This window comes from Chrysoperla carnea, chromosome 5 (assembly GCF_905475395.1).
Source record: "Chrysoperla carnea chromosome 5, inChrCarn1.1, whole genome shotgun sequence".
NCBI lineage: Eukaryota > Metazoa > Arthropoda > Insecta > Neuroptera > Chrysopidae > Chrysoperla > Chrysoperla carnea.
In genome coordinates, this window is record NC_058341.1 from 33,240,314 (window position 1) to 33,252,773 (window position 12,460).

The 12,460-nt window shown below is 28.6% G+C and overlaps 1 protein-coding gene across 1 annotated transcript in view; it reads left to right on the forward strand.

Moving 5' to 3' along the window:
* Positions 1-12,460, forward strand: part of LOC123301122 (chromosome transmission fidelity protein 18 homolog) — a 77,474-nt gene that overhangs the window by 12,912 nt on the left and 52,102 nt on the right. Inside the window, exon 3 of the mRNA XM_044883855.1 lies at positions 748-1,302. Within this exon, the coding sequence (XP_044739790.1) occupies positions 748-1,302 (555 nt within the window). The remainder of the gene's footprint in view (positions 1-747; positions 1,303-12,460) is intronic.

The window sequence follows — 12,460 nt, forward strand, 5'->3', positions numbered from 1 at the left end:
ATATGTACAGATTCTATTTGTTACTATCCGCAGTAAAAAAAAAGTAATTATTTTTTTTTTTATAATAATATTCTTATGATATAATTTTTAACCTATTATATAAAATACGGTTTATTTTTTTATATTTTAACCAAAAATGTTTGAAAATTATATAAATATGTTTTAAAGAAATTGACAGACGGGCTGACAACCGAAAATGGATTAATAAAGGGATTTTATGAACACCTACACCAAAATTTTTTTCGTGGCATCAATATTTTTAAGCGTTACAAACTTGGGACTAAACTTATCTTGATATATTTCATATTTGCACCGTGTGTGAGTTTTATTGGAGGCGATTCTATGGTAACGAAACACTACCTTAATTATAGAATTGTATGGATGCATATATAGTTGTATGGATTGCATTTATGACTTACATTGAAAAATGAATATTATTGTCTCACAAATTTTATTTAAATTAATTATGATAATTTACATTTAAAAAATAATATTTATGCAATTTGATTTCTTATTTTCACAATTAAGTTTAATTAATTAGTGTTTTTCAATAATTTTAATTTGACATACAATTTAACATTTACATGTAAAGAATTGCAAATTAATTAATAACGGCCTCCTTTAACGCCAAAATTTTTCACTGGATCGCTGGCATCGATTTTATTGTCCCTACCATGACCACACACACAACGAATATGGTATAAAAATACGGTAATTTAAAATTAATTTATATCTTCTTTGTTATAGGCATTAAAGAAAAGTCAAGAAACCAAATCAATATTACGCGATTTAGTGAACGGAATGGCACCAAAAATGCGTATTTATGTACAGACAACGCCATTTGTATGTGATACATCATCGTATATCTTAGATATTATTTGCCCACAAATGAATTCTGTTAATATTAGTTTATTAAAATCCGAAGATAAAAAAGTTTTAGAGAACGTTGTGGATGTTATGATTTCATATAATTTAAATTATATCCAAGAACGTGATGAAACTGGTACATATACATTCCGTTTGGATCCAAATATAGAACAATTAATTAATTTTGGCAAAAATCAAAACGAACATCGTCAATTATCGTACTCGGCAAAACAATTGATTGCACGGGAAGTGGAATTGGAAAAAATGCGACGTCTTGAATTGAATATTGCTGATTTTAAAATTGGAGGTGATGATATGGAGACTAGTCAATTGGAGGACCCCAGTATCTCAAGTACACCCACAAGATCAACTCAAAATCATTTAATGAAATTGCAGCCGAAACAATTGGGCTCAACTACTGAAACAACTAAGAAGGTAAGACTTTTTTTTTTAGTTTCTTTACATTATTTTAAATTTATTATTATTATTGCAATATCAAAATTATGTAATATAATCCCTATCCTTATATATAATAAATTTGAAAGTTAGGTTGTTTGTTTGTCTGTGACGCTTTCACGCAAAAACTACTGAATGGATTTGATTGAAACTCTATAGCTCATACATCAGAGTAACTAACACACGTGCTTATAATTTATACAGATATATCTTTAAAAAAAATTAAATTAAACTAAATTTAGTCTGACATTTAGATGACTGCGCCATCTATGAGCATCATTTTGAACCATAAATTAAAGATTACTGGAAAAAATGGTAAAGACTAAATGTAAAAATGGTAAAAATACAATTCATGCCCATCTGTTGTGATATACTCAATAAATTATCACTATTTTACAACAAAAAAAAAAAAGTTGAAAACTGTACATCCCTAAACCTATTTCTAGTGTAATAGAAGGGGGATAAGTGAGAGCAAGGTAGCTATAACCCGGTGGTCTTTACCAGTTTTTACTTTTAAACTCAGCGAAGCAGGAAACTATCAAGCGAAATATTTATACTTATCGATTAGAATGGGTCAGCTTATGCATTCACTGCTACAACGCGATCCACCATGATAAGTAGATGTCGTAGGAAAAAATTTGATCTTCTTTTTCGCATTTGAAAAAATTAAAAATGTTTCATAGACAGTTATAGGCATCACATTATGAAAATTCGAAAAAGCTGAATTTTAGTGTGAAAAATTCTATTGACTTTTTAATCTAATAATTTGATTATTAATGAATTAAATAATTAGTGAAACTAAATCAATAACAGTAATTGAGATTATTAAAACAATTTTTTTTGAAAATTATTATAAAAGCTGATATTTTATATAAATAATACAAAGAGAAAATTTATACTCGTTTTTATATTAAAAGTGTATTTATTTTTATCTCTGTTATTCTGTTATTTGATAAATGATTTCTTCAGCAGTGTAAAGACATTTAACGTTTATAACGTTAGATTCACGTTAAGTTACAAATGTGTTTTCCGTTTCTATTCTCATTATATAATATATATATAAAAATACTGTTAGAATTTAACTGGTTAAAATGAAACCATAACAAAATCTTATACATTATTTACTTTTTTTATTGAAGCTGTGTCTGAATTCAACATTAAAAGAATCTTAAGGAGGTATTCTAGTATTATAAAACACAAAAATATGAAAAAGTTACATGCTATGATGAATGAATGAAATAAGTTGTAAGAATAGTATCACACATTGACGAGAAATATTCTTAGTAATACTTTTTCTTGATGATGGCCAAGGAGGTACCTACGCGAAGGGTGATATTCCATCAAACATTTGGTAGTTATCCAAATTTTCGAAAATATTTCTTGAGTTTAATGTGCTCTGTGATGAAACTTACCAGTTATTGCATTCTATTTGCGACCAGCCACGTAAGTCTTGGATCAATTTCTGGCGATGTTCTCGGAGAGATATTTAATGTTTTTCAATCTCTTTCATCATTTTTATTATTTCCTTTCGAATATTCCTCCTTCCGCAGCTCTTTTCGGTAAACGTGGCCTTTGACTCGGTTAGGATACAATGCTGTTTCTGATTATGTCGTCTGCAGTTGTGATTCCTCTAACTTCAGTATATCATGCCACTGAGATGATTATTATCCATGTCTGGGTATTTTTCAAGTATTTAGAAACTATTTTGAGCTGATGGCATAAGAGCCTGCTTTCAAAGTTGCTATCTAAATGTCCACTGTTGATTCAATTGCGTGAATATGTAAATAGTACTAACTTCAGCTTGCAATTATTTATGCTCAACATCCCAAACTATTTCTTGAGCATTAGAGAGAGCTGTATAACTCAATACAGCTTTGACTAGAGCTTTGTACGCTCTATCCAAGTGTTTTTTGAGCTTTTACCAGAGCACTTTTACCAGACTTAAAGCTCCATCAAAAGCTCGCTAAAGATGTAACTAGAGCAAATCTGGGAACAATGTATATTTCATTCTATAAAAAGTGTAAATTACAGCTTTTTTATCCTTTTGATTGTGATAGACATAAAAACAATTATTAAAGCATCATTCTTAAAGTTATTAGCGCTTGTTATTTTTTAAAGATTTTTGAAACAAGGTAAGGGAACTACCAAAATTTTTCTGTACTAATTTATTAAATTTATTATACCATGTATATATATAATGTGAAATATATGCAGGTATATTAAGTTTAGTCCCAAGTTTGGAACGAAAAATATTGATGCTACCAACAAAATTTTGTTATAGATGTTCATAAAATCACCTAATTATCAAATCAACAAAAACGTAAAAAGCTACAAAATTTAATAGCGTGCTCAGGACATAAAAAGTCAGGTTGAATTCGTTAATAAGCAACATAGATCAATTAGGTCTTGGGTCCGTAGGACCCATCATAAACGTTAGAGACGTAAACCGTTTAACCGTATTTTTATTTGCTTGAATTGAACTATTTCTGATTTTTCTTAAAATTAATCATTTGAAACTCAATTTGAAAGAAGTAAGAGAAAAATTTATATATATTTAAATTTTGTATGTGCGGGTACTAGATAGCATATAAAAATATTTTAAGTATATAAAATTAACAATATATAACATTATACCATGCTTTGGTATATACAGTAATGTTACTCACTCCCTGTACACTCGACATCAGTTTGGGTAGTAAGAGTAAAAGCTTCCGTCCATTTGATGAAATTCACTTCACCAGCAGCCGTTTATGTGTTAACTCCGTCTTCAAATTGCTTCCGTTCTGAAAAATTGCCCACAGTGTACATGGTATGTTTGTGTATGGTATATATACACATAAGTATTATCTCTCATATGGCTTAAAGAAAGAAGAAAAAAAAAACGTTAATGCCCGGCTATACAATGATCTTTAATCTCTTTTATTTAACTTCACTTGAATAAATTCATCTTCACTTGTTGTTAGTTATCTCTGTTACTTTACTATTTTACTTTATTGTTGTTAGAGTTTTTATACAGGCCTGTATTGTATTCGAGGTATCTGAGATTGTGCAAGCAACAAAAGTTTTATAGGTTATAAGTGACGTGCAGATAATACGCTACTTTTGATGAAAATTTGGAGTTTGGAAGAATTAACTTTTAAAAATCTTCGATAACTTTAAAGGGTATTTTGAAAAAAAATAAATAAACAAAGAAAGGTACATCCTTCGGAACTCGATAAAACTTGATGTATTGCGTAATATTTATTCAAGAAATATCAAAATTGGGTTCATTTAACGATTGAGCAAACAGTTTTTGAAATATCATCTAAAAATCTGTGTCATAAATATGTATTATCTTGGAGCGATTTTTTAAATAAATACATTAAAAAAAAACTCATGTAATCGTCAAATTAGCTGCATGTTTATGTTTTTGGGGTACCAATTACCCTGGATGGACACGAAAATCTACTTGATATTTCGAAAGAACGATAAATTTATAAGGTATCAAAAGATAACATTTAGAATGTCAAAAACTCGTTCAGTGATCACAAGGATTCTATTTTTGTATCTTGTGGGTCAAAAGTACGCTAATAAACCATTTTTATCCAAGAATATTATAGAATGGAATTTATTAATTACCTATAATTGCCTTTCTTACTTTTGAGAGAAGAAAATTGGTCTAATTTCCCCTTCCCTGAAGAGTAATTGGAGTTGGATCAAGAACAAGACTTGTTCTTCACTTATTTCAACCCTGTATCTAACATACAATAGTACACTTTATTACCAACAACTTACCATGAATCCATTAAACTGACAAACATTAACTTTACAAGTGAAGTTAGAAATATAATACAACAAAATGCCGGAAATGAGACGTATAAATTATTCAATGGTATAAGCAAAATGAAACACGCGCGCTCTCTATTATTTAAATTATTCAATTAAAAACTAATTTTTGTTATACTATACATGTATATATTTTTTTATAATTTATTTTAATTGTTATTCTGCAAAAATGAAATAGGTTTATTGAGGATTTTATTTCATTAATTTTCTTTTTCAAATTAAAGAAATAATAAATAATTATGTTTATTTAATGATAAATTTATGGCACGAATAATTTTTTAACCGATATAAAAAATATAAATTTGCAAACGAATTTACGAAATTAATTTTCACAAACGTATTATTCCTTTGAACTGGAATTTCAGAAAATTATCCAATTCTTGATGAAATGAGAAGTAATTATGTGGTCTAAATTGGAACTACTGAAAAACCGGTCCACTTCCTGTTTAATAGTCCAAATTTTTATCGCCAGTTGGCGGAATTTATGTTATTTAAATTTGAATAATCTTATTGGCCTTAAAACATGGTAAGTGCACGTATTGCAATCTGGTAGTCGAAATTGTAACTATTGTGTTCGGGTCTTCTGATTTTAAGAAGTACGAATTATTATCGCCAGTTGGAAAGTTGCTACTCCCACTTATCAATAGCACCATCAAATATCTAATGGCAGAATGGGAGTTAGTTTCCAGTCAAATTTTCCGGAAATTGAGGAAATCTTAGTCTTCGAAGAGAAAAACAATGGTGTCAATAGACCTTTACTTTTAAAAAATGATTGTTTCGGATAGTAACTCAAAAACTATTCAAGTGCCAGCCAGGTATCTTCTTCCTTTGTTTAACAACGCAGTTATGACAAAGATAGAATATTTTATATGTGTTGTAAAATATTTTACTTGTATAGTTTTTTGACAGCTGCTTGAAACGACAGAGAATCGATGAAAAATCTAAAGTCACTAATATTTTTAGTTTTCGAGACACTTTGCCTACAAGACATATTTATCAGAAAAATTTATGATATTTAATGCTTTACTCTACTTCTAACTGTTACCGAATAGCTTTGTTGTATCCCTAACAAACTGTCAAGGATAAATCAATATGTAACAGAGACTGATAGACATAGAACAAAACTTTGAAAGACCTCAGAAGTGTTTTTTATTAAAAAAAAAAGTAAACTTTTGTTCGAAAGATTTTTTTGAAAACTTAACTCAAAAAGCTTTAAAACCTGTAGCTCCGGCGGAACACGCAAAATTCTATAAATCCCTTTTATTTACTTAGAAATTTTCTTTTCGATTTGTAGAGCTACTCCCATAACATTTCACTAGGTTTATATAGATTGATCTTAATACAAAGAAGAACATAGAATTATTATTTTTTGTTTTTTGAGGGGTTGAAGAATAATGAAGCTATGTGCATGGTAAAAGTATATACTTACTGCTACTGTTTTAATAGTTGGGGCGGAGCAGCTTTATACACAGTATGTTTATACAATCACAGTTCAGTAACCATTATGTATATATATTTGGAGCTGCAAGCAACTTATTATGTTTATTTTTCAGTGTCTTTATTGAAGAATATTTTTTATATCGGGTGTTTCTCATTATTTTGGAATATTGAATTTTCCAGTTAAGAAATACTGTATCTAGTGTTTTTATAAAGAACCCACGTCTCCGATAAACAACCTGTTCTTCACATCAAAATCAATAGTTTTTAGACACTTACGTAGTTTACACTCCATTATGATTTCATTAGAAAAAAACTTTCGATATTTGTTATTTTTTGTTTCCAAGGAATCAAAATAGGGTTTTTTTTTTTCTAAATATTTGTAAAAAAAATTCCAATTTACGGGTAAACAGTGGCGTTTACGAATAAATGTTTCAAACGAAATTTATTTATTTTTGTATAAGGAACATTTTTTACATTAAAACTTTTGTTCTGTACCTAACGGTTTACAAGATGAATAATACGGACCCAAGACCCAATTGACCTATGTTGCTCATTTACGAACTCGACCTCACTTTTTACATCCTAAGCACGCTATAAAACTTTCAGCTCAATAGCTATTTTCGTTTATGAATTATTGTGTTTACGGACAGACAGACAGATAACAGGTGACGAACTAATTGGGTGATTTTATGAATGCCCATATCATCATCACCTATGACCCATAAAATTTTGATTAAAGTATCCATATTTTTAAGCGTTACAAACTTTTGACTAAACTTAGTATATCTTTATATATATAACATATATACAGGGTATAACAACATCTGTAAGTTTCTTCAATTTTTCGAGGTCATAAGAAATATTGACCAGGGAGGCACAAAGAACATTTTCCAATGGGATTTAAAGTCATTTTCTTACTCACGATAGCTATTAGAATTAAAAAATTACCTTGTTTAGATCTAGGCAACGAGCCTATCTTGCCAACTTTCTTCTACTCAAATATTGTGAGCAATAACGTTAGTGAATTAAAAATGTAATAAATGGTAACCGTAGTACACCAAGTCTGAACCAATTTTCATGAAACACACTGTATAACTCAGTATAATATTGGCTTTTGTTAATACTCATATAATAACGATAAAAATAGTAAAATCACTATTGTTATATTATATTCATTAGAGATGGTATTTAAGCCATTAAATCACCACATGCTTCAATTTTATTTATTGTTAATTTATGGTTTATTATATCAATTTTCCATTGTTAAAATGAGTTTTAAGTGTGTTTTAATAATTTCATATAAAAGATAATGTTTTAATTAAAGTTTGTGTTGAAAACGTTGCTATAATAATGATGCAGAACTAAGAACTTTGGTGTCGATCGAATCGCGTATGCCTTTTTGGATTTTTATTCCAAAAACATCTTAAGATCAATCCTACCATTGGTACAAGGAAAATACAATAGAATTTTTTTTATTATAAATTGAATCAGGTATGCGATCAGTTTTCAATTATTTTTTCGTGTTACTTACTGTGACTATTATGATTAGTCTAAAATAAGTCACTTGGTCCAGCAGCCAACTTCACAAAGCGTCGGGCTAGTGTCTACCCAAATGTATCTTATATATTATTAACCCCCAACCTAAAAAAAGTAAAAAAAAAGGGTTTTATAAGTTTGACCGCTATGTGTGTGTGTCTGCTTGCCTGTCTATCTGTCTATCTGTCTGTCTGTCTGTGGCATCGTAGCGACTAAACTGATGAACCGAATGTGATTTTTTTCGTTTCGTTTGAAAGGAAATTTAATAGAGAGTATTCCTAGATATGTTCAAAACCGACTCAGCTTGGAAAAGGCTTTCAGGAAAAAGGTAATTTAATGGAGAGTGGTTTTAGATATGCTTAAAGTACAATTTGTCCTTTTTTTTTTTTTTTAAATTTTGTTTTCCCTCTTGGCTGTATTTTCCTGCCCACGCGAGATCTTTCTTATTCCTATAAAATCCATGGTTAGGCTAGGTTTGGTTTTATTGGCTGACCACGAAGGACACACTTAGGCTATAGAGCCCATTATGATACCATATATGTATTTTACCACCTTTCCGCTGATAATTTCATTTATCAACTCCTCAATTTCAGAGGCTGAGTGCACCTCCTTCCTACCCTAAGCATACCGCGAACGGAATTGGTTACGCCTTAACCAACTGATTTAATAGGGCGACTGATCCATGATTTACTCCTCATTTTATCGTGCTAGGTAATGACCAAAAAAAGACTCACGATCTAAAAGTTTATGGCTTAGGAAAAAACAGTCTGGAGAAATAATATTAAGATTTAATTTTGTTCATTATGTATTATCATATTCATATCTGCAACAAAATTGCCTATAAATAAAAAGAAAGTAAATTTCTCTAGCCTGTTTTTAGTCACGGGTATCCCACTGCGAAATTCCGCACGGGTCGAGCAAGTATTATCTAAATGTATGAAATAAAAACATCAATTTATTATTACTTTTTTTTTAATATTTTGTTTTATACGATATAGACAACAAAATATAACTATCAATTCAACAAAAACAAATTTATATCAAAGATTTTGAACTATTTATTTAAATTTCATGAATGTCCATTAAGATAAAATTTTTACAAATGTAATATTCTTTTAAGTAAGTAAGATTATTATTTACATAAAATAATATTATATTGTATGATAAATGACTTTCAATAGATAAAGTGAAAAGGGAAAAATTTTGTTACATATTGTTTTGAAAATATAATAAAAAAAATTATGGTTGTACAATGTGTACTGTATTTCAGTCCTTATAACAATCCCTTGGGAAGTAAATTTCTCTTACAAAGTTGTCGCTGTATAAAGAGGATGATTCTAACAGCTTTTTCTTCTACAAAAATGTTCATAACTCTGGATTTATTTTTCTCTGTTTTCGGTAAATTTTAAATTGCTTGGTAAGCTTTGAGCACACATTCATTGAAGACGATATGAAAAAAAAAATTGAATAAATAGTTCAACAATTATTTTTCCCGAACTCGAAAGAACGAGAAGTATTTTTCGACACCTCAAAAATAATTATCTGATACCTTCAAAACTACAATTTTCAAGGTTTGGGAAGGCGGACCTTATTCATTGTTGAGTGTCAGTGAAAATAGTTTTTACATTTTTATTCAGTTTACTTGTTATTCGAATGTTGTCCTACTAAAAAATTCATCGATTTTAAGCTTGCCGTTCACGGAGAAGTCTTTGGAACTCGTTTGGAAGTTGTTAGACATGAGCATGACAAAAGTATTTAAAATTTCGGTTCAAAAATTTTTTAAAATGAATTGTCAAAATGTACCTAGACCTAGACCATAAAACAACTATTATTTTGTTTTTAATCTATATTTCGTTTTTGAAATTGACCTTGATTATTTACAAAAAAATAAATACCAATGAGTTATGTAATAATTTTTGTTTGCTGAAATTCTTAGTAAATGCAAATTATTGTTTGTGTACGTAAATATTTGTTTAACAAACTCATTATTCTGACAAACAAATATTTTAAATACATTCAAATTTTTGAGAGAAATCACGAAGTTTTTTAATGATCACATTGAAAAGAGTAAATTCTTGATAGACTATGTTAATTTTGCACACAAATATTAGTCTCATTCAAATTTGCCTACAAAAAAATAGAGAAATATCATAATAGGGTATTATCGTTAGTCAAAAATAAATTATGAAATTTGAAAAGAGTTAAAATTAATGTAAAAATATACTTAATTCTGATTTCGAGTCATAAAAGCACATTTTTCTTTTAAAATATTAAAAAAATCGTAGTTTTTAAACTGTATATTTCGTGACCTAAAACGCGGGCAAGCCCTGCTGTGATATCATATCGGTATGAGCCGTAGACCATCAGTTAGTTCAGTGTAGACAGCTGGGTATAATATATCCATAGATAATAAGTATTTATATTTATTATAATCAGATGTCTATGAATATATCTGTCAAACTTATTTGTGTAATTTCGTATAATGATGAGTTGGAAAAAGGTTTAAAATTTAATTTAAGTTTTTGGCAAGAAAGCGTGTGTATTTTTCCGAAATAAATTTTTGGTGACTTTTTATTAGCAAAATCAACATTTTGAAGTACTTTTTCAAAAATAGTATTATGTAAAAATCACGAAGTAATTACATGTTTGCATAATTAAGGCCCGTCAAACGGCGAATATTCTATACTAGTATACAACAAAAGCGGGTCTAGTGAGAAGACCCAATTTGAATAAAACCATTTTCAAAAGTATTTTTGACCTCTAAAAATGTAAAAATCATGTTCTTTTAACGATTGTAGTTTAACGGCTAAAATTCTTATCGAGGGGTTATCTCCCGAATCAATTTATTTATAGTCAATACCTCAGAGACTTGTCGTTCAACGTAAAATGAGCCGGTTTTTTGTATCTATGGATTATTCAGGGTAGTTAAAGCACAAATAAAATTCCGTCTTTTTTGACAATTAGATGAAATAAAAATCTTTCGAACGAATCGGTTCATGGTCTTGATTTTTGTTTTTGTTGAGCAAACATTACCATCTGTACGAAGTTTTTACATTATTTAAAAAAAAAGAAACTCTTTTAAAAAATTTGCAAACATCGATAAAGATTTTATACCCCCAATGTGGATAAAAATTATATTCTATAGAAAAATTTTGATTAAAAAAAAAAATGTCTTTTTTGTCGATTGAACGAGTGGTTTTGGAGATATTGACTAAAATTATCAAAGGTTATATCCCGGAATAATTTCTTCAGTCGATAATTAAGAAACTTAATATCCTATATTTACAAAATCACATGCGAATATTAGAAATCTTATTGTACACTTAGTACAACTATTCAATTCTTAACATAAATATGATTTATGATAAAAGAAAATGAGCGCATATTTTTCTTTTCACATACAAAATGAAATGTAATAGAAAAATTAATGATCCTTTATGAAGTTGAATCGGAAAACATGCTCCGGTAATTCTTACTCAAATAACTATGAACAAGTAAAAGAGTCATTATTATTATTATTTCAATATGTGTTCACATATTATTACTTTTATTATGTTTTTAAAGCATTACTTAATAAAACTCTTTTTGTTTCATCTAAGATATTGTTTTGATTCTCTGAATTTTATGAGTTAGTTCGAAGGATAAGCGATTATATCTTGCATTTTAGGATACTGTAACAAAATTTATTATGGGCTTTTATTCATTCAGTGGATCTTATAAAGTATTTTGATAGCTTAAATTTTAAAATGATACCAAAAATTTTTAAATATTATTTATCAATTAGTCATCCTTTTATACGTCTTTTGTGAAAAATTCATATCGATTCTCTGTGCGTTTTATAAGAAGTTAACTATCACAGTCAGTGTTTTTACCAAAAAAAATATTTTTATTTTTATGAAAAGTTCTTAAATTTGGTAGATTATAAAGCTTAAAATTCAAGGAATATTGATAGAAGTTTTTTATGTAAATGGTAACATTTTTAAAAGCACTAATCGACTAAAAAACCAACATTTATTACGGCTTCTCCATATACCTCCATGTTAAAAAGGGCTGTTTTAATAATTAATTTATCGTAAACCGTACAGAGAATCGATTTAAAATTTATGCAGAAGCCGCATTAAATGCTCATTAATTGACACAAATTATTTCAGTTTTATGGTAACACATTCGTTTTGGTATCGAACCTCCCAAAAATTGAGCAATTTAGAAGATTACAAATATGTCAGAAAAAAAATTTCTCTAAAAAAATGATTCTCTAAATATTTTACTGAAATTGACAGGTATTTTCATTGGATCTTACTTTTTAATTTAATATTTGTTACCATGAACGAGACTC